This window comes from Schistosoma haematobium, chromosome 7 (genome assembly GCF_000699445.3).
Source record: "Schistosoma haematobium chromosome 7, whole genome shotgun sequence".
Classification (NCBI taxonomy): Eukaryota; Metazoa; Platyhelminthes; class Trematoda; order Strigeidida; family Schistosomatidae; genus Schistosoma; species Schistosoma haematobium.
This window is the reverse complement of record NC_067202.1, coordinates 17,515,991-17,540,516: the sequence shown is the minus strand read 5'-3', so window position 1 is coordinate 17,540,516 and position 24,526 is coordinate 17,515,991. Positions and strand designations below refer to the sequence as shown.

Sequence of the window (24,526 nt, the reverse complement as noted above, 5' to 3'; positions counted from 1 at the left end):
TCAATTAGAGAACAATGAATTATCGACTGGATTAATAAGGCATGAAACAAGTACGACCAGTCTAGAGTAATTGTCCGTTCTAGCCTGGCTAGTTAAGTCCAGAACACCAATCTCAATCACTGCGATATCAGTCATATATTTCAAACATACTGGGTTTATATACCAACCAAACAGACCACATCGTACCAGAAAATACAGAAGATACACATTTGTACAAGATTTAGCCAAAAGAGTGGCTGTGAATGTGAGAGGTAGTAACTGATAGACCAGGCATAATTCAAGAATGGTAAATCGTATAATAATAGTTCATAGGTCAAAATAAAGCTTATGATAAGAGGAACATGAATATGAATAGTTTAGTTATATAACAATTATACGATAAACATATATGTATAGTATTGGTCCATGAATGTCATCGCCATCTTTAAAAAGAGCCGGAGGTAAGTCATCTGGGTCAGGTGATTTGTAGCGCTTCAACAGTTGGAGTTCCTTGCGGACTTCCGCCTCATTTGGTGGATCATTCGTCACCAGCCATGGAGGGCAGGACAGTCTGACCGATATTGCCGGAGCAGCAGGCCAGTTGAACTGCCCTTCGAAAAATTCGCCCAAGACGTCGATGGATGTTGGTGATTGACATCTAGTCATCCTCGCAGATTGTTTCACTCACACCAGACTTCTTGCTGCCAGTGGCTCGGATGAGTTGGAATAGCTTCCGGTAAGTACCAGATGCAACTGCTGCTTCCAGCTCATTAGCACGCTCCGACCACCAGGCTTCTCGGTCCTTACGCAAGCTTTGCCCAATTTCATTACGTAACATCCTTCGTTTGTGGTCGAACTCACGGTCACCCGGAGTAGACCGACGAGCTTCAATGAGTTGTAAGGAACCAGAAGAAAGTCAGTGCTTATAAACGGGACGTTTCGCGAACCCACAACTGACTGTACCCGCCATGTTCATGGCTTCATGCAACTGCAACCAATCTATACTTTTCGGTGGAATGGTAGATAGCCTAGAAACTAGCTCGGTTCGATACTTACTTGCAACAGAAGTTGCAACCAGCTTGCTGACATCAATCCGTTGGTGGCGGTCACTTCGTTGGCCACTGAAAAGTAAGGTGAGATTGGCGCAGACCAAAGCATGGTCAGAGTCCAGATAGGTACTCCAAAAGGAGCGACAGTCTTGTACACAACCACGCCAGCGGTAGCTGACCGCGATGTGATCAATCTGAGTCCAGGCTTGGGATGCAGAGGGAGGACGCCAGGTGACACATCGGCGATGTCTGTGCCGAAAGTTACTGCTAGCCAGAAACAGGTTGTGGTCTGTGCACAGTTGCAGTAGATGGTCCCCGTTACCTGTCCTGCGACCAACACGAATATGAATAGTTTAGTTATATAACAATTATACGATAAACATATACCTTTAGTATTGGTCCATGAATGCATCCCAAATGTTACCATTCATTATTCGCGTCGAGATATAACAAAAGGTGTGCATATCTCTTTGTAATATGTCATGAATTTTACATTCCAAATTAGCTTTAATTAGATAATCAATGAAAATCGAGAACAGATGTTTCTTCCTTGTATAGTAGGATTCTTCAACAGTGTACATCATCTACGATCCTATAGTGGATTGAATCTAGAACTATCACGCTATTGAGTTAGTACGTAACCGTTAGACTAGTAAGTTGATATCTTATAGCCTATTTATAGTTTTAACTAACATTAATGACATTTGCTCATATTCACCATAACGGATATCTGTTGATTATAGCTTTCTGGTTTACAAAGTGAAGTTGGTTAGTGTTTTAAAATAATGAAATTGAACAACTTCTATAATCTCCTATACCATTATAAAAAAGGTTTCAATAAGTGAGATGTGAATAATTGAAAAATCTAATCAGTAATCATTAATGTAGGATCTGACATGAATGTATACTGGTTCAAATTACTACACGGTAACGAAATAAGGAGTGATGTCATGGTTATTGCTTTGATTCCGTTTGAGTAGTATGTGCTACCAACACAACTTAGACGGACATTCAATGGTTTGGTGGGTTATGTTCATTATGTGAAGTCATTTTTATCCAACCTACTGAAACTCCAGACATAACTGCATCTTGTGATGTGTGGTAATTGAACGTGAACTGAATAAGATTTGTTTCAGACACCTAAATCAATCAAAATTCAGTGTCAACAAAGGAATCGGTACTTTTATCCAGTACTCTATGATCAAATACTTGAAAACATATTTCACTTTTATACTCCAAGTTTCACGCTCACAAAGCAATATTTATTATTATTTAAACACATAAACATTGGTACAAGGAGGCACTAAATAGATATGCGCCACAAATCATTCGATTTATGTGAGGGCTGGGATACTACCCGCGTGCCCAGACCGAAACAGGTGGTTTTCTTAGGGGGCCACACCCGGAGCCTTCGACCTAAAGGTCTGACCCACAAGGCAGTGGAGCATCGTGAGGAGATGCAGCCCTATGGTAGCTGGTGACCAACAATTGGTTCATACGCCATTTGTTCCATCAGGATCCTGGAGCCCATGAGCATCATTGGTTTGGGATCCGGTTAAAGAGCCGGACATTCGCTTTTCGTCCTCTCAATTTCGTAAACAACACCCCTACAATATAGAGAGAACTACAGAACAGCTGGATATACATAGCCTATACTAAAGATGGATTAAGTTCGCAAACGATAGTTACTTTCATTGAATCCAATATGAGATGTTATCAACCACTGATTTGATTAAGATTGACACGATTTCCAAGATGAATAACATAGTCAATGTACTGTGAAAACTAAGCAAGTAGTTTTTTCTGTTCATCTTAATATTTACGGCTACAAATGTAACGGTGAAAAGATAACGTTACAAATCAATCGTTAACTGATATGAAACTACATAGAGTTGTCTTCAATGACAATTTATTTATCAAAGACGATTTTCAGTCAGTCAGTAACAACGTAGAACTTCGTATGTACGTACATCAGTTCGAGTTGCCATACCACATTAGCACAGAGATGCAGTTGTTCATCCGAATCCCGTAGTGGTAGAGGCGGTAAGAGTATAAGCAGTAATCGGAAACAAAGGTTTGAAGATGTTATTCAGAGTATAATCCAGTGAAATAAATTTGGAAAGAGAAAAAAACGGACAAGGAGAATTCAGAAGTTTAGAATTTGGGAGAACACAAAGAGTGGATGCACCTGAGCAATTGCAAACGATTTTGAGCCATGTCATTCAAGGTCTCTAACTATCGGTTGCTATCATCTCGCGTTCCCCACCCAGGTAGTCTACACCTACCAACATGGCTCAGTCTACTTGTCAGTGACTTCATGGATTTGTGCCATGTTTTGGTCTGGCCGCCCCTACCTTTCTTCCAACCTACTCCAATACCATAAAACATCGCACGTCGAGGCAGTCGGTGGTTGGGCATACGTAACACGTGTCCCAGCCATCTCAACTGATCAAGTTTCACTAAGTCATCAATTGATTTGCCATCCTTACCTAGTACCCGTTTCCGAACAACTGCGTTACTTACTCGATGGTCCCAGCATATACGAGCAATATTTCGAAGACACCTATGATCGAATACTAGTAACCTACGAATATCCTCTACTCTTACCGGTCATGTTTCACTGCCATAAAGTAGGATGGAATGAACTGCTGCGCAGTAAATACGTCATTTGGTTGGTAGACTGATATCTCGCCTACGCCATAAATGACGCAAGTTGGTAAAAGCTAGTCGAGCCTTCTGTATCCCTGCTGAGATTTCGTCACACACCAGAAAACAAGGGCTGATCAGACTCCCAAATAAGTGAAGCGATCGACACGCTCAACTACTTCACTCCCTATCATTAGTTTGGGTGTCGATGCAACCCAATCCTGAAGCAACATTTTGCATTTCGAGGGAGAGAATCGCATTCCGAACATGCTTGCATTGTTGCTTAGAGTGGTCAGAAGACTCTGCATTTTGTCAGTGTCTTCACCAAATAGAACTATGTCATCGGTATATTCTAAGTCAATAAGTGAATCTCCCGGTAGAAGTTCAACTCCTGGAAATTTAGATGAGTAAAGTGTTATCTTTAAAAGCGCGTCAACGACAAAGTTAAACAAGAATGGAGAGAGTGGACAGCCCTGAAGAACACCACTTGAGGTAATCAATCCTGATGATAGTTCGCCATAAGCTCTCACTCGACCAAGGTTAATGTACTTCCTTGGTACTTTTTTCAGTGTCGAGCACTGCCATAGAACCTCACGATCAACAGAGTCGAATGCTGCCTTAAGGTCGAGAAATACTAAAAGATGATTTTACATACTCAGCTTAAGAGTTCACATATTATGTGTGTGTTTGAAGGCTACCAACTTGTTTTGATTAAATTAGATGAAGTGGAATTTGAAAGTGTAAATTATTGATTTGCATTATTGAGTACCTCTTACTTCTAAATTAAAAACAAATACTTAAAATGAAAAAAAAAATTTTCTTTCTGAGAGAGCCTATTAGATCTGCTAGGAGTAGTCCAGAGTGAAGAACATAGTTGTACTGCAACCTATGCACATGGGTCAACACTAAACGTGTTTGTGGTGGTATAAGCGTGATGAGAACACATCGTCAAATGATAATTTCCAAGCTAATTCATTAATTCAGTATTGTTAAATAGTTCGGCTATACTTTGGGGTAAATCACATCTGTCTACTATAGAGTGTATAGACCTCGGTCTATACATTCTATATAGGTATGCAATGCATACTTGCGATGGTAACACATCCCATACTACTGTATTCATTATAGCTTCAAACGCTTTTGAGTGATTACAAAATTGATAAATGTGATAGAGAAGTATCTACTGTTAACGTGTTCCTCTTTACAATATAATAAAGTATCATTGAATCAAAGTTTCTATTTGCATATGAAATATAACAAAGTAAACTGTTAACACGTTCCAATTGTGAACTCTTTGCAAAACCTTATTTCTTTTGTCAAACAGTCCTATTGGTTTCTTCTACTTAGTTGTATGGGGAAAGTGGGGAACAGAGGGGTAGGATTAACTAACTAACTAACTAACTACTAATCAACTAATTTAAAGAAACAATCCCGGTTACATATGCCCATATTCTTTATAATAAAAAAGAATTTTTTTTCATTTATGATGGGAAATTTTATTTATACAAAATTAGAAATGAAGTTTTGCACATTTCCCCTCTCTCTCTCTTTCCTTCTTATTGTATGTTAAGTTAAGCAACAAACCAGTTCACACCTCCTATTTTTTCCTTTTCTATTGTGTATCATCGATTTTTTAGGTTTGTGAAAATGCCACTGGGAAAATTTCTTTATAATGTTGAACAAAATAAACTTGTAAATCATCTTTAATAAACGATGCTAAATCATCATAATCTTTACGATTTGCTTCTGGTAAAATGATACTTGTTATACCACCACGTTTAGCCTATTTATAAATAAGAAAAGAAAAGAATAATGATACAGAATAGGATTCGAACTTATGGCTTATTTATTGAAAGTTGAATGTTTTAACAACTAATTGAATAAATGAGATATTGCTATGTGTCATTTGTCTCCTGTAGAGATGAAGTACGATAGGTGATATATATATATATATATATATATAATCAGAATGGGTTTTGTGGAGATTTTTAGAAATTTCACTGATTGAAATCATGAGTTAATTGAAGCTAGACCATCGTGGAAAACCTAGAAGCACTGGATGGACGTCTCGTCCTAGTATGGGACTCCTCAGCAGTGCGCATTCACGATATCGCCCCCTCGTGAGATTCGAACCCATGACCTATCATGATTTCAACCACTGAAAATTCTAAAAATCTCCACAAAACCCATTCTGATAATAATAATCACTTGCTCACTAGTGACTGATTTTAGGAGATACTCCTGGAGTTCTAGTGCGAAGTCGTTACCAGTGGAGTTCAACTAGGTCTGTTGTGAGATATCAACTCACTGAAGACAATGGTATATGGTGGCGCGACTTCGTGGATTGGTTGAAGTTAGACATTAACACCATTGGAGGCCGGCTAAGTGGTCTGGTTGGCTAAGCGCCTGGCGCGAGACTGTTAGGTCCTGGGTTCGGATCTCGTGGGGTGTGGGATCGTGGGTGCACACTGCTGAGGAGTCCCATACTGGGACGGAACAGTCGTCCAGTGCTTCCAGGTTTTCCATGGTGGTCTAGCTTCAATTGAGCTTCAACCAGTGAAATATATATAATCATAAAGGCAGAAAACTGTGATTAATGGTTATAAATGGTGGGTAATATGGTTCAGAATTAGTTACAGTGATGTAGATTATATTGTATCATATAATTATATTCAATGTTAAGGTTTTCCTACTACCCTTGTTACTATAAATATTCCAGGTTTTTTTGCCATAAATTTCGATAATCTAATGTCGATATGTTTTAACAGGTTGGAGGTTAACTATCACTACCTAACTACCGTTTGAAAATGCGACCGAGATAGTTTGATCAGCACTAAACAACCGTGAAAATAGTCACTACTCCAGTGTTCAATCAATCAAAATATTTCACTTTTATAGCAAATCAGTCGTGACTAATATAGCTTATTGATAAAGTTTCAGACTATGCCACTAGATAACAAGGATTCGAATTATACAGGCATAATAAATCCTTTCAAGAATATATATGTACAGAATGCTGACGAGTTCTACCTGGGACGAAAACCAAGGTTAAAAGTGAGTCGGTGTAGTAACCTTGTATGATGTAACACTACTTATTGCACAAAGATTAGTTCGTTTTCATTGGACAACGCATGTGTCACATGAAATATTGGATAATCGTTTAGAAGAAATGATAAAACTGTCTTAACTTTGTGTTCGATTCTAATACTGTTAAACAAGCTTCTTATTAGCAAGCCTAAACGGCTACTTCAGTAACCAGAAATCTTTTTATTAACCAACCGAATCGAAAAACAATTGTACACTCATTCACACATACATATATATATTTGTCCCCTAAAAACGTAAGCTACATTTTACACTAATAAGGTGTTTTCTTCCTTTAAAGGGAGAACAACATTTTATTCATTTGCATGGGGTCAACCATTTGGTTGATAATCGAGTGACCACCATCCTTTGTGTTAGTTCGTTAACCGGTTTACAAACTTATGAAAGTTGTGAAAGTCGAATCAATACTTTTAATTTATTTAAACACATAAATATTGGTACAAGGGGGCACCAAATATACATGCACCACACAAATCATTCGGTTTGTGTGAGGGCTGGAATATTTCCCAGGTGCCCAAACCGAACCAAGTGGTTTTCTTAGGGGGCCACTACCCGAGACTTTGATATACAGGTCTGATCCACAAGGCAATGGAGCAACGTTAGAAGATGTGACACCGTGATAACCGGTGACCGACAATAGGTTCATAGACCATTCGTCCCCTCATGATCCCAAAGCCAATATGCACAATTGGTTTGGAATCAGGGTTTTCCAACTCCCCTGGGTGGACACGGAGGGTCCACCAACCAACTTCCTTGGAGTGGCTGTATACACGTGACCGTGAGAGCGTTCGTGGGTCAAATCAATACTACTATATATAGTTTCAAATAAAATTTCAAAAATTATCATATAATGAAGAAGCATATAACTTACTGCGATAACTTTCTCCTTGATACCACCGACTGGTAGAACTTTACCAGTTAAACTTATTTCACCAGTCATAGCTAGATTAGGACGAACAGGTTTACCACATGCTAAACTTAACAAAGCCGTTACCATAGTTACTCCAGCAGATGGACCATCCTAGTAATAATGAATAGGAAAACTTAAGAAGGATAATAACAATAACAAAGGAGAAGGGGTGAGAGGAAGAAGTGTGATTGTAAACTGTACAAAATGAGAAACAATAAACGACTGCCTGTTATATTTTGCTCTCCGTTAGAGTTTGATACGGACATACAAGCTTTTTATGTTCAAATCGGAACCAACTACTTGAGTGGAAAAAACTGTTAGAGTGACGAGGAATCTTCATGAACTGAAAACCGAATAAGGATTATATACCAGGTAGACACCAAGCTCTCATACCTGATTAGCCCGATGTTACGCAAGTAACAGAACAGATCGAAATAATGTAGTATCAGCAATAAAAAGACTAAACCGCGGAAATATGCTTTAAGAAGACGGGATGGGAAGGTACATATGAAAGAATACTAGGATTGAAAATCCAGGAGTAAATGATTGTGAATCATATTACTCAAAGTCTCTAACACCTGATCGCGGTTATCTAACAAAAACCAACCAGGTAGTCTACAACTGTCAACATGGCTCAATACAACAATCGGCGACTCCATAGTTAGGCATACGTAAAGAATGTCATAAACACCTCAACTGATGAAGATTCACTACCTTGTTAACCGATTCATCACTTTTTCCAAGTACCCCAATGTTAAACCTCGACAATGCTTATTTCGTGATTCCATGAAACGCAAGCAATGCTTCAAAAACTTCCAGTCTCAGCAAATCGCTAACTTTTATACACCGTGTTTCATAGCCATAGAGTAAAACACAGCTGACTGCTGAGCAGTATACATTCCCTTTCGTTGGTAGACGCTCATCTCACATGTAGCATAAGTGACGCAACTTGGCAAAAGCCAACCGAGCTTTCGTCAGACACCAACCCACCAGGACTGAACCTTCTAGGATAATTAAAGTAGCTAACACACTCTACAACTTTACTACCTATCACTAGAATAGGCGTTTATGTCGATCAGTCCTGAAGCAACATTTTGCATTTGGAAGAAGAGAAATGCATCACAAACGCGCTAGCATTATTACTTAAGGTGATCAAAAAATTTTATATTTTTTTCGGAGTCTTCACTAAATAGAATTATGTCGTTTGGACCAACAATACATGTTGGTAGATGCAGACTACTTGGTTGAGATCCATGTGACTATCGTAACCAATAGTTGGAGACTCTTGGTGACATGGCTCAGAATCGATCACAATGGCATAGGTGTATACACTCTCTGTCTTCTCTTAAACTATGAGATTAAAATCACTTAATATCTTTTTTTCTGTACTATATCCTTACATAAAATCTTTCCTTTACATATTACACCATTGAGTAAACTGCTTTTATGAATCCGGTGTTCGTCTTGTTGTGCTAATGAGGTGTGGCAACTTGGACCGATGCATGTATATGCCTGGTCCTACGTTGTTACTGACTGACTGAAATGTACACTCATAAATGTATATCCTACTCCCTCAGAAAATAAAGTCATACTTATCTTTTAGTGTATATCTGGTTGGTCAGACTCATCAGTCTTACTTTAAATACAATAAATAAATAAATAATATACAAACCTTAGGTGTAGCACCTTGAGGAACATGTAAGTGAATATCAGATTCTTGAAGGAATAAAGCTGCCTTTGAAGATTCTGTTGGATTAAGCATACACTGTTCTTGATTATTATTACTATCAGCACTATCATTATCAGTGACAGTAGTTGTAGAAAAGCATGGAGCACCGGAAGCAGCGAATTGTGTAGCAAATGTATGAGCGATAGATATGGACTCTTTCATAACTTTTCCTAAACTTCCAGTTACTTGTAAAATCCCTATGAAATATACACAATAATATAGATGTTTTACTATTAAAACCCAAATGGGAGAAGAGAGACTTGAAAAATTTAATGAAAGATCGAATTGATTAATAAACAAAATTGAAGCATATAGACTAAGCAACACACACGGGTTCATTAGAAATTGTTGGATAACAACGAAGGATGATTTCAACAGTTGAGATCATGAGTCAATTGAAGCTAGACCACCATGGAAAACTTGGAAGCACTGGACGGCCGTTTCGTCCTATTGTGGGATTCCTCAGCAGTGCGCATCCACGATCCCACTTCGCAAGATTCGAACCCAGGACCTATCAGTCTCGCGCGCGAGCGCTTAACCACCAGACCATTGAGCCGGATGGCATCCAACAGTATTAATGTCTAACTTCAACTAATCCACGAAATAGAGCGACACACTGAAGACAAAGGTGGGTGTATCGCTCAATTTCGTGATTTAGTTGAAGTTAGACATTAACACTAGTGGATGCCGGCCGGCTCAATGGTCTGGTGGTTAAGCGTTCGCGCGTGAGACTGATAAGTCCTGGGTTCGGATCTCGCAGGGGGTAAGGTCGTGGATGAGCACTGATGAGGAGTCCCACAATAGAAAGAAACGGTCGTCCAGTGCCTCCAGGTTTCCCATGGTGGTCTAGCTTCAATTGACTCATGATCTCAACTGTTGAAATTACCACAATTTCCACGAAACCCCTTCTGATAATAAAGGATAATTTGTCAAATGCAAAATAAACATATAAATGTACTATGTAGTATGTTGAAAATGACTGTTTCATAACATGTCAGATGTTACAAAGTACCAACAGAAATGATGGGAAGCTAAAAATTTTCTGAAATTAATTTAAATTGGTTATATCGAGGTAATACACACAGTATGCATCTATGCCAATAAGAGACTGATCAATTACAGTGTTAAACATCAATGGGAAGATTCAAGTAAACAACAATACCAAGTGAATTTAAACTTCACCATATTGCACAAGCAAGTGGCTATCAGGACTCAGTAGCTAAGTAGATAAAGCGATGTTGTTTGAAGCGAATGGTACTGGGTTCGAGTCCCAGAGTGAACATCAACAAGTCTGAGATGTAAGTACATCCAGTTGACGAGTCCCAAGTAAGATGAAACGCACTTCCTGGATTCCAGTGCTAGCCACTATCCACCTTTGCTCAAATAGGTCATGTTATATACAAGAATGACGATTAAGGTTTTAAAAGAATCAGAACTCTGAAAACTGACCTGTAAGACTAGACTGTTGACTATTTTCAGTCACAATAAAAGTGTCCAGGATAGGTCTTTTTTATGATACGGGTATTATTTCTTCAAAACTAGTCTCTGTGGAAACCTGGTTGGATTAGAAACAAAAAGGCTATAGAGAACATTGGCCCCGTTACTTATCTTGGAAGTTTCATCAGCCTCTTGGGAAGTTGATGTAATCTCGACACGTCCTACTGAAAATGATGGTTATATAGTATACGCTAATTGACTAAGCCTAAAATTGTGTAACATTAGATATTAACTTAATAGTTTTAGCATAATTCACTCGCAAAAGGATCTTAAAGTCATGAGTTCCACAGTCTTCAAGCAAATTTGTATGTGAGGATTTCTGAGGAATCACGAGATTAGAACAAGCCATCTAGAAATCTAGTTAAAATCAATGGATAAAGTTAGCTCACTTAAAACTGGAAATAAAGGTAACATGTCTTCTGAAATCATTAGTCGACGTTGCATCATACGTTTTCGAGATCAAAACTATGACGATGAAGTTGTACAAAGTTTTGCTTGAATTTTGTTGAATTACTCGACTCTATAGTAGACACTTTTTATGAAGCTATAGAAGAGGAACTTAAAAATTGAATGGATGATTTGTAGTCTGTAGCGGAATTTAGGACATTCGTTTCGCCCTATCCGGGACTCTTCGACTGAATTTACATACATTACAGTGTTGGTATTAACACTGAAACCGGCTGTAAGTCCCAAATAAATCGAAATGAGCTTCCTATATTCCACTACTAGCCACAACTCAACATTAATAAATACTACCGATTATTACCAGTTAAAAAGTAGGAAAACTCGCTAAACGTACCTTTTTTATTAGATACTTCCTCCGAATCACTACTACTATCACTGTGTGAATCAGTAGTATTGGTAGATTGGTAGAAATATTTCGGTTTTTTATGAGTACATTCAATATATAGAACAGAACCACCCATTGATGTCCAAGCTAAACCCATAACAACCCCAGGTGGTGTGATAGAATCGTACAAACGATCTGATGTCCAAATTGGTTGACCAACATATGTGGTTAAGTTATCACTATTGACTAGAATTGGTGGATCTTTCTCTGCATTGACTAATTGATAAGCAACTTTACGAACAATCTGTGTAAGAATAATGAAAAATGAAGCAATAATAAGGCAGGTAAGCTATACACCTTCATGTAATACATATAGAGATGTATTTCTTAATAGAACAAGTAATAACAATTTCATTTTAATCGGTTCCAGACTCCATATTGATGATGTCTGCCTATGATTGTCCCACTTTAAACATGACAATTAGTGGTTAAGATGTACGATTTTCAGCCGTTAAGTTCAAGGTTCGAGCCTCGCTCCACCTATTTACGTTTGGGTAACCAGGTAGTAAAATTAGCCCTTACACTTCGCGAGTGGCTCACATCCAAGTGCCTAGGGAGTAAGTTCAAATTTTTAGTGAGAATTAATCCTCGATCATCAATAAAAAAGTGTGAAATTTTGGACAAAAATATACAGTGACACAGTCTCGCACATATCACATAGGTACACAAAAATTACATCAGGAATCAGGGTATCAGAGTTGAGAAGACTTTCAAGGTAATGGAGTTGTTTAACGTGCTCGACTACTTCACGCTCTATGGTCCTCAACAAGGGGCATTGACGTTGACTAGTCCATCGGTACATGTAATTAGCCTTCATAATTCATCAACTCGAACGAGTCTAAAGCACAACGATTAGTTGCAATATTTTCCAAGTTAGAAAATGGAAGCCCCAGGCTTTGAACAGGCGCCAGAAGTTTGAAAAAAGCTGAAGATTCCAACATATGCAATTAATTATTTGAAGACATATCTAAGATAAAGTAACGCAGAAACCTAAAACACACTCCTAGTCTTTAAATTTATATTAACAGTTATAGTACGCTAGTTTATTTCGAGTATTAAATGATGGGGATTAGTCCTTTCCTGGTCACCCACTCATCTTTTTGAGGTATCAGAAAAAGGAACTAGATTAGATGTGGTCTTGATTAACTGGAAGTGTAATCACAGAGATCACACATCGTCTTTGACAGATGTTTTACATGTATTCCTTCCCTACTTTAAAGATCACACTATTATCGACTAAAATTCATAAGACAAGACAGTGTCCTATATTTTATAGGATCGATCTCTCCTAACCATTTCACACTATATTATGAAAAGTGATTGCTTTTAGTCTAACTGTTCTTCAACCTATCTGTCTAGCATAATAAAACCTGAAGGAACGAATATTCCGGCAAATATAAAACTGAATTAGTTATCATAATATATATATGCAAAGCTCAATCATCGAGTTAAGGTAGTCCACTACGTGACTAACAATAACTCATTACTGTAATATGTGTGTAAATTCGTGTATGCACAAACACACACACACACACACATAGAAACTACCATTAGAAACCCAAAAACTGCATAAAACTTTGGGAAAACAAAGAAAAAGTAGTGACTATAACAGTAAAAATCATGGAATAAAACAAACAATGTTGGCTAAATCCTTTTCTTTTACATCAAAAAATGTGTATTAGATACAACATTGGCTAAACAACGTACATGTATGGGAACAAACCTATATGATGTAATAATGATAAACGTACCATTATTACATGATCAAATGCAAGTAAATTAAAGGTGGATATGCCATTTGTTATGATTGAACTTATTCAATCAGACACACGTATATATATATATATATATATATATATATATATATATATATAACATTATAGGGTAAAGTCTTTTGCTAGTTCTTTTATTTGAGATATTCATTAGACGAATAAGATCTTCAAAGAAGTTAGTTCAGATTTTGATAGTTAAACTGACTGAGATATCCCCAGTTAAAGTTATATTTTATTTGATTCTATCTGATATGTTTCAATCGCTGATTGTCCCAGTTTTATGAGGAAGGATGAACATATTCCATGATAACCATACAGGAAACAGTTTGACTAACATATATAATATCTAAATTATTAGCCTTAATACTTATGTGACACTTGTATGGAATGAGGAAACAGAAAACTAGGGAAAATCAGGCTGTTTTCACATATGACCTTGTATGCAGTGACTCTGTCAGATGTTTGAGGATAAGCGTACTTAAGAATACCTAACCCCAAATACCTTGGTATAGCCGAGGATGGAAAAAGTCCGCTCTCCCTCTCTAGAATGCTCTCATATGACCACGCGTATATAGTTATTGACAAACAAGTTCTACACATTGCTTTCCCCAGAAGTTCTGTTATTTATGAAATTGAGAGGGTGAAAAGCGAATGTCTGGTGGGGGCTTAAACCAGGTCAATGGGTACGAAGCATTCACTAAGGGAAGTTGGAAAACCCTGATTGCAGAACAATAGTGCACATAGGCTTCATGATCCTGAGGGAATGAATGATGTATGAACCTATTGTTGTCCACCAGCTACCATAGAACTGCATCTCCTAACGTTGCTCCACTGCCTTGTAGATTAGACCTTTGAGTCAAAGGCTTAGGGAGTGGCTCTCTAAGAGAACCAACTGCTTCGATTTAAACGCTCACCTAGCATCCCAACCAACAAGCAAATTGAATAATAACTGCTTTGTGTAATGCATATACATTATGGTATCCCTTTGTACCAATGTTTATGTTTGAATGAATAAATGAAAAGAAAATATTAATCAATAACTAGACGCTCCGTATGAAGTAAACTCATGAAAACCAATTAAACTCCTAGTAATGACACAGCAAAAGTAATTCCAGTGTTTCTATTACCACAGACTAAATCATGTGACAAAATAAGATCAGGAAAGTGACAACATAGATTCTTGTACACTTAAAAAAATAGACATTGACAATAGAATATTTCACATCTCATGTAACCGACAGTTACGATACGCAGAAAAAAACATTATGAATACTTATATAATTTAGACAATATCAGATAGTTGGAGGTAGTCGACAAGAAGTTCTACATGACCTAAGTTTCCTGCAAGTTAAAATTCATAAACAAAGCATTCTTAAACTTTCAATGGAACTAATACTCCTTGAACGATTCAAACCCGTATCATACGGCTTCAGAGTGTTACATTTTAATGCTCAGTTATGGAAAAGAGCTTGAAATGAAATTCTACGAATGTCTGATGTTAAGATACTAATAATTCTTGCTAATTGGACGCTATATTCGGTTCCTAAGCTATTCTCGTAACCCTCAAGCTAGAACTACACAGCGACCTGAACACGAGAGAAAAGGCGCAAAATATGTGAGAAGCACTTTATTCCAATGATTTGTTTTTAATACAGAAAATATAGGGTTTTTATAGTATTTTAGATGCCCTCGGGTTTCTCGAAAATTTCGGAGTGCTACTAAACATAGTAGCAGTATAGCAATTAACCCAATCAGAAACTCTACATGTGACTTTTCACTTTTTCGATGTTTCTGGCTAAACTCCAAGTGAACGCTGATTGGATAAAATGCATCTTAGTGTTTCCCTGATCCTTTCTTGTCTTTTGCGAGAAGTTTTCTGGATCACCACAACAAATACAATTGATACTAATTTAAATAATTGACGATATTGTGGTTGAAGGCTGATATTCTATATTTGATATTTAGAGAATCAACTGAACAGAGTGTTATAAACAGTTAACTTGCAGTCATTTAATTACGAAAGTGATTATTGTTCCATCTACAACCAGTGGAGCTTTCATCGTTCTACGACCAAACCATCCAGCTCAGAAAAAAAAACTCCGTCGTAAATCTATATACTTAGCTTTTAGTCACATTTCAAATTTAATAACTAATAATACAACTACTACTTAAAGTAGATGAAACAAGTAGGATTCGAACTTGGGACTTAATATAACTATAGATTACAATTAAACTATTTATTATATATCGATTAGACTTACTTTTTCAATATGCTTTTGTAGATTACGTACACCACTTTCACGACAATATTGTTTAATTAAACGTTTTATTGCATTATCATCAATTAAAAGACGATTATCATCTAGACCACAATTTCGAGTAGCCAATGGAAGAAGATAACGCTATGTGGATATAAACAAAGAAAAAAGAAAGTTTTAAAATGATGAAGTTCTAGCAGTGTCTTGTAAACAGTGATTACATTACGTGATATTGTCTAGAACTATACACCAAGATTTCATATTTAAACGATTCAACTTAGAGATTATGAAAGTAATAAAAGACTTGTTTATTTGCATAACAATAATGATATTCTTATATTACTATAGAGAAGTAACCTTAGACCGATACAGTTGGATATAATGTAATGTCAGTTTACTTATTATGTATAATACATTTTAAGAATAAACATATTCCCTCCCCCGATTTTTCATGTATTCAAAAGTGAACTTGACCAAGAGTCTGTTGGTATATTAGCTTATGGGAATAGACAAATGGATCTAGTATCCTCTACTTTGATCGGTAACAGGTTATTCATTATAACATTAAGGCTACCTGTTATAATTAGAGTGATCACTTCTGAGTATAATTGTCCATAGAAACTTCACACACAAGGATGAACATATTACTTGATAGATTATATCTTACTGTAAGTTACTACTTAAAAGGTTATCAAAATGTTTCTAAATACAATCGAATATTTCATTAATTTGAAATTCTGCCAAGTTCCAGATTTCATTAATATATTCAATGGACAAAAGTATTTCAGCGTAAATCCCCATCTAGAATTACTCACTCTTTATATTAAAATCTCCAATCTACAAGAATTGTAACCAAACAAACATCATTTCAACGAAAAGCAATATTATTGGAATATAATAATGAATAGGATCAACGGGAAGATACAAGCCAAATAATACCAAGTGAATTTAAACTTCACCATATTACACATGCAAGTGGCTATCAGGACTCAGTAGCTAAGTAGATAAAGCGATGGCGTTTGAAGCGAACGGTACTGGGTTAGAGTCCCAGAGTGAACATCCAGATGACGAGTCCCAAATAGGATTCCACTGTTAGCCACTATCTATCATTGCTTACAAAAAGCTTGTGAATTAAGGCAATATCGAGGCACAAGCACAGTATGCAAATATGTCAATAACAGACTGATCAACTGCAGTCTTAAACGTCAATGGGAAGATACAAGCCAAATAATACCAAGGGTCAAGAGTTGCTGATTAAACACAAATCAAATTTAAGTATAGGAATGTGGAAATTGTTAAATTTTATTGAAATCATGCGCCGATCTAAATTAGACTACCACTGAAAACCTTCAAGCAATGAATAGGATTCCTCAACAGTACATGTCCACGATCCCGTGATTGGAAGTTGAATTTAGGACCTTCAGTCTCGTGCAAGAACACTTAACCTCCAGATCACTGAGTCGATATCCAGTGGAGCTAATATGTGTCCAGTGCAACGCAGTTACTTACCGAAGACAAGGGGAGATGGTCGTGGATTGATTGAAGTTAGGTAGGTACACCGTTGGATGCCGATTCAGTGGTCTAGAGGTTGTTGAGCGTTCGCATATGAAACTGGAAGTGTCCGCAGGCAGGATCATGGATATACATTATTGAGGAATCTCATATAGAACAAAGAAGCCGTCTAGTGCTTCAAGGTTTTCATGATTTCAGTGACAAATCAAATTGTTGAAATCATAGTCCTTCTATAGACTTAAACGTTTACCAGAGAAGTCTAAATGCGAATGTACAACTTAAGTAAATAACTTCGTTGAAAAGAAAATCCTTTTCAAAGAATTCTGATCATTTTTATTTTTTTATGATCATCTGTTTTCCAAAAAAAATTAATCCGAATAAATTATTGTTATTTGATTGAGAAACTCATTGTTTGTAACTGGATGCAAACATATGGGTCGAGTTCTACGTTGCGTATAACTGAACGACTACTTAGTATCATTTAGTAAACTGTCCTATGATCTACTTCACGCCCTTACCATTTAAACACAAAAGTCAACCAATTTAAAGTACTAGTTTGTCCAATCTATGAAATTTCCTGATAAAAGCTTTGTTTAAATACATCAATTGTATCCCCTTCACATAGTGCTCACCCCCCGTCCTCGTTTGTGACACTACAATAGTATCCCAATAGTTCAAGATGTTACTGGATACTTGCATAAGTCAACTCCATTTAACTTCTTCATCGTTTTATATTTCATTATCTTTGTATTGTCCCGTTGCAGGTATTCCCACAATACTTATTTTGAATTTTCGTAACGAAAGGATATCAAATGAGGGTACGTGTTTGAAGATCAGAGAGGATAATACTAGATGCTGACTGGAAACACATGGACAATCATTGTTGATTGTATAGGAACATTTTCGTGATCTAGTAGTCATCTATTAGCTTTAAGTAAAGCGGTTGCTTAGTGGTTAGGAAGTACCACTTTCCGTTATTAATTCTCAAATTCGAACCCCGACCTACCTACTTCAAGTTCAGCAACTAGTTGACCCCCCCCACGCTTAGAGTTTAGCTTATAATCAAGTCTAACTATTTATTAGTTAAAACTGGACCAATTAAGAAAGGTGTATAGTCCAAGTACAATATGATATGTCACTTGCTAAATATATGACTAACTACTATATTAATTTAGTTTATGCATTTTATGAATTACTGTATTATAATTTTAACTGATTTTTGTAATGAATAAAACAACTTACTTTTGCAATGGCTAATTTTTCTTCTTCAACATAACCGGATACTTCAATCACTTCCATACGATCTCTTAATGGTTCTGGAATTGTATCTAATTGATTTGCTGTTGTAATGAATAATACACGACTTAAATCTACTGTAACATCAAGATAATGATCAAGGAAATTAACATTTTGTTCTGGATCAAGTAGTTCTAATAAAGCACTAGCTGGATCACCTTGCCATCCACGACCTAATTTATCGATCTATAAAATGTATAGAAATACAATAGACATGAAACGATGACAATAATTAAAATGATGGAAAAATCAAACCTAAACTGATTTATTGTGAAAGTTGTACGTATCGTACGATATCCAATTTTGATGCTGATATACAATCTTTTTATACACAACCCTAATTGGTTACTCGAAAGAAAAGACTGAGAATGGGAGAAAAAGTTGATTGACTAAATAAAATCGGAATGAATATATACTCATTTATATAAATATGTTTGTCCCTTTCGAAAATTAAAGCACCAATGTTATTTATTTTTTATTTGGACACATAAATATTGGTACAGTGGGGCACCGAATACATATGCGTCACAAAAGTCACAGATTTGTGTGTGGGCTGCACCGACCGAAGCAGGTTGTTTTCTCAGGGGGCCACACAACTAGAGCTTCCGAACTAAAGGTCTGATCCGCAAGGCAGTGGAGAAACTTTAGATGTAGTCCCATGATAACCGGTGACCAATAGTCGGTTCGTACTCCATTTGTTCCTTCAGGATCCTGGAGCCCATGTGCACCATTGGCTAAGAATCAGGGTTTTCAACCCCACTAGGCGAATCATCCGTATCCACCAACCCGGTTAAATCGCCGGACATTCGCTTTTCGTCTTCTCAATTTCGTAAACAACACCCGTAGTGTGAGAAGGCAGTGAGTACGACTTCCCTGGCAGTGGCTGTATACGCGTGGCCATGTGATAGCATTTCGAGAGAGAGAGAGCTAACTCTCTCCACCCTCGGCCGTACTAGGGCATTTTGAGTGTAATAATGTATGCCTTATCGCTTAAAAATATGAGTTATTCCCTAGTCAATCATAAGCACTTATGATATAACCGATCTTTGATTGTCACAATACATCAGAATATTTCCCAGAAAATCAAAGGAAAACGTATTGTTTTTATTATTGGTTTTGTCTAGTAAATTTTTAAATCACACGAAGGCTTTTTTTGACGATTTGAAGTTTGGAAACTGAGTGTCTAACTCTCAAGAACAGAGCAATATATTTCCATACATACTTATCCATTATTCCACATGGTATTATCGTTGATAGAGAGTACAATGAAATGTCTTTATTTTTTTTGTTGTGACGACGGACCACGGGTGAACTCGAGAAAGCTGTAGGAGGCTCAGAAGGAGCCGAAGATATTCCATCCAATCACGATTTGGAAGAATATTCTAGAATTCCCACGTGTAGCTTCCCGATTGGACAATGCTAATAATCCCCTGTCTGCGGATTGTAGGATTGTAATGATGATTTCGTTCTTACTAAAAACTATAAATACCTGACAATTTTGTACTATAATTGGCACTGTCTGGGAATAATATTCCTTACATTAGTCTGCTGTCTTCTCATTGAGACTTGGAAGGGTTCTAGCGTTCTAATGCTCACGTTATACGCAGTATATCAAGAACAACATTCTAGATATAACATTTATCATATTCATAATTGCTAGGAGGCTAGGTAGAAATGTTACTTTAATGAAGGTGTATATAATTATTGATGTAAAGTCTTTGTGAAGATTTGTATATGTAGGTGATATTCATCACGGATTGGTCTTAGATGAAATATCACTGAAGGTTAGAGAGTATTAGTGTTATGTCCCGATAAGCATAATGAATGGTAACATTTGGGATACATTCATGAACCAAAGCTATGCGCATATGTCTATCGTATAATTGCTATATAACTAAACTATTCATATTCGTATTCCTCTTATCATAAGCTTTATTTTGACCTATAAACTATTATTATACGTTTTACCATTCTTGAATTAGGCCTGGTCTATCAATTACTACCTTCCACATTCACAGCCACTCTTTTGGCTAAATCTTGTACAAATGTGTATCTTCTGTATTTTCTGGTACGATGTGGTCTGTTTGGTTGGTATATAAACCCAGTATGTTTGAAATATATGACTGATATCGCAGTGATTGAGATTGATGTTCTGAACTCAAGAGACAGGCAGGGTTAGTCAGGACCGATAAGTACTCTACACTGCTCGTACAGATTTGATACGTCATTGATCCGGTTGATAATTCATTATTCTCTAATTGGTGGTATCATTACATTATACATTAATAGGGCACACAGGTCACAAGTTATAACAATTAGACAGGTAATTAAACTGAGTATGAGACTGCAGACTAGTGTGAAATCACTATACACCAACAATATATTAAACTAGGTATTTTTTTTTCTCGAAAATTTCTACAAAAAAAGAGTTATATCCAACCGACCCATCCCCCCTTCAAGAGATTTTGAAATTATTTCATGTTTTTTTTTGCCCACTCCCATGTATATTTCTAACTAATTCTATTCACCATAGTTTGCCCATAATCATTAATTAGATACGTAGAATATTCGTTACCAAGTATTCATATGTATAAATAGTATTATATGTACATGTATAGATATATAAAACATGAATGAAAAAAGAAAACATACTTCATCGATTAAAATGAGTGGATTTTCAGTTTTAGTTTTTTTAAGACACTGAATAATTTTCCCAGGCATAGCACCAACATAAGTACGTCTATGACCTTTAATTTCAGATACATCAGACATTCCACCGACAGAAAAACGAAAATACTATAGAAAGAAAAACAATGGAGAGAGAAAGAGAAAGAAAGAGATAATATTTTATGTTAGTGAACAGATAGTGAATACGGTGGAATCATAGGATAGAGTAATGTTGAATTTAAAATGTAGGCTAATGGGAGGGAATACTGTTGGAGTAATTCAGAAAATTGCTTGCAAAAGACAAGGAAGCATGAGGAAACACTAAGAAGCGTTTCATCCAATCAGCGTTCACTTGAAGTCTTAGCCAAAAATATCAAGGAAGCGAAACGTCACGTGCAGAGGCTTTGATTGGCTGGCTGCTACACTGCTACTATGTTAAGTAGCATTCCAGAATCTTCGAGCAACCCAAAGACATTTAAAATATTATAAAAACCCTATATTTTCTATATTGAAATGAACCTTGGAGTAAACTACTTCTCGCATACTTTGAGTCTTCTCTCTCGTTGTTCAGGTCGCTGTATATTTCTAGCTTGGGGGTTACAGAATAGCTTAGGGGACGAATATAGTGTTCAATCAGCAAGACTTATCAAGTACTGACAAATTAGTTTTGGAGGCTATGAACTTTTATTGGCTGTAGTAATAGGGATATATGTATAAATACCGAACCTGCCAATATGTTGCCGTACAATGATGAGTTGCGTAGAACAAGAATGAAGGAGTGAACAAATCAAGATATGGCATTCGCATCTAATATCAGCCTAAGACATTATTTGGGGGTAATCCTAAATCGCAAATACTTGGTCAAAAATGTCTTCGAATGATTCCTCTCATGTGTTGGAACAAGTGGGTGGAAATGTTGAGTTAGATTTAAGTTACTAGACAGAAGTGGCAGATCGATTAAATTTCTAACAATATATATGGTTGAGACAGATATTATTCATGATGAACCACCCATCAACCGCAATACATGGAGTAGGTTGAAAGAAAATTATAAGTAGGCAGACAATATCTCCTTTTATCTGTTTGTTTTGTTTGTTTTAAAACATCATCATGTCAATTAAACACATAACCTATTCATGAAAAACTCATGACATTTCGATGTACAAGTTCCAAAAAAGTACAACCATCAGAGGCATCCTGGTGGTTGGCAATATGCATTGAGAAAGAATGACCACTATTCAGATGTCGATTCCTGAAACTGCTAACATCTAACTGACGACCACTCAATATTTATCGTCAGGATTGATCAAGAAATAAGAAATGGAAACTTGTTAAAGTACTTTGTGCTAAGAATTCTATATTGTACCAAAAATACATGATATTGAATAAAGCTAATAATAATACTAATAATACTACTACTACTAATAATAATACTACCACCAATACCAATACTAATAATAATACTATTACTAATACTACTACTAATAATACTAACATTAATAATGCTAATACTACTACTAATAATAATACTGCTACTACCAATATCAATACTACTACTAATAATACTAATACTAATACTAGTACTAATACTAATACTACCAATAATACTGCTACTAATAATAATAAACCAAGAAAAGAATAAGACAAACTTTTCTATTTAATGCACGAGCTATTGAATTAGCTATACTGGTTTTACCAACTCCAGGTGGACCACAAAAACATAAAATTTTGCCTTGTGTTGAACCTTTCAATTGACTAACAGCAATGAATTCCTATAAAAGAAAGCATAATACAGAAGAAAAGCTCATTTCCAGAGAAAACAAAACAACTATAGATAAGGAATAATCTTCGATAATAAACAGAAGAAAAAAAAGAGAACACAAGAGAACTGTCAAATATTTGTGTGATTTATTCACAAGAATGAATTTGTCAATAAGTATTTTAAGTCAAAGTCAGTCAGCTACGACGTAAGACCACGTTCATATATGCATTGATTCAAGTTGCCATACTTCAATCATTAGCACAACAAGATGAACACCGGATTCATAGAAGTAATTAATTCAGCGGTCGTGGTAATATATAAGAGAAAAAAATTGTATATGAGGAAATAGTACAGGAAGAAAGAATTAGTTCGTAGAAAGAAAGATATTAAGCGATTTTAATCTCATAGTTTAAGAGAAGACAGAGAGTGTATATACCGACGCCATTGTGGTCAATTCTGAGCAATATCACACAGAGTCTCCACCCATTGACTACGATAGTCACGCGGACCACAATTAAGTAGTCTGCATCTACCACCAACATGGCTCACACCAGAAGTTAGTGACTTCAATGACTGATGCCATGTTTTGGTTTGGCCACACCTAACTTTCTTCAGACCATCCCGAACACTGGTTAGCATTGCACGTCGTGGTAATAGGTGTTCAGGCACACGTAACACGTGGTTTAACTATCTCAGTCGATGAAGATTCACAACCTCATCAACTGATTTACCATCATTCCCTAATACTCTGCGTCTAACCTCACTATCACTTACCCGGTGATCCCAGCAGATGCGAGCAATGTTTCTAAGATATCTGTGATCAAATGCTAGTAACTTACGAGTATCTTCTACTCTTAATGGCCATGTTTCGCTGCCGTAAATTAAAACAGAACGGATTGCCGCGAAGTATACTCGTCCTTTTATTGATAGACGGATATCTCGCCTTCGCCATAGATGGCGTAAGTTGGCCACGAATCCAAAACTACACGTTACTTGTTAAACTTTGACTCAAATAGAATGATGTTAATATGCATAGAAATAACTATTAACTAGCGTTTCGTGACTTAATGTAGGCCACTTCTTTAGAATAAACAAATAACTGACCACTCATTTACTCTGAAGAAGTGGCTCACGAAACATTGTCAGAAATAATACAATTTTTCTACTCATTGGGATATAACAAAAAATATATCTATTATTAACTTTCTATCCAATGCACAACCTATTTGATACTATCAAGTCTAACCATAGCATTGATACATATCGACTAGCGGTTAGAATTGTGTAGTAACTAATAAGAATGTTAATTTGATTATCCCATACATACGACAAAAAAGCCTAATCAACAAGTTGAATATAAGTAGACAAAAGATGCCAACTAGTTACCACCACCTCCAGGGTGGTTGTCACTTATTTACCTGTGAACCTATAGCATCATCTATGCTATAAAATACCAGGATTGTATAATGATTTAGGAGAAGATCGGAGCATAAA

The 24,526-nt window shown here is 36.4% G+C and overlaps 1 protein-coding gene across 1 annotated transcript in view; it reads right to left on the bottom strand.

The window, feature by feature from the left end:
* Positions 1-4,501: 4,501 nt before the first annotated feature.
* The window catches only part of LONP1 (Lon protease mitochondrial), a 45,316-nt gene continuing 25,291 nt past the window's right edge, over positions 4,502-24,526 (bottom strand). The window contains exons 13-20 of the mRNA XM_051218132.1: positions 22,920-23,042; positions 21,256-21,399; positions 18,550-18,789; positions 15,799-15,939; positions 11,715-12,009; positions 9,362-9,615; positions 7,651-7,800; positions 4,502-5,457 (exon numbers count right to left, since the gene is read on the bottom strand). Coding sequence (XP_051064572.1) covers positions 5,308-5,457; positions 7,651-7,800; positions 9,362-9,615; positions 11,715-12,009; positions 15,799-15,939; positions 18,550-18,789; positions 21,256-21,399; positions 22,920-23,042 — 1,497 coding nt within the window. The 3' untranslated portion in view covers positions 4,502-5,307. The remainder of the gene's footprint in view (positions 5,458-7,650; positions 7,801-9,361; positions 9,616-11,714; positions 12,010-15,798; positions 15,940-18,549; positions 18,790-21,255; positions 21,400-22,919; positions 23,043-24,526) is intronic.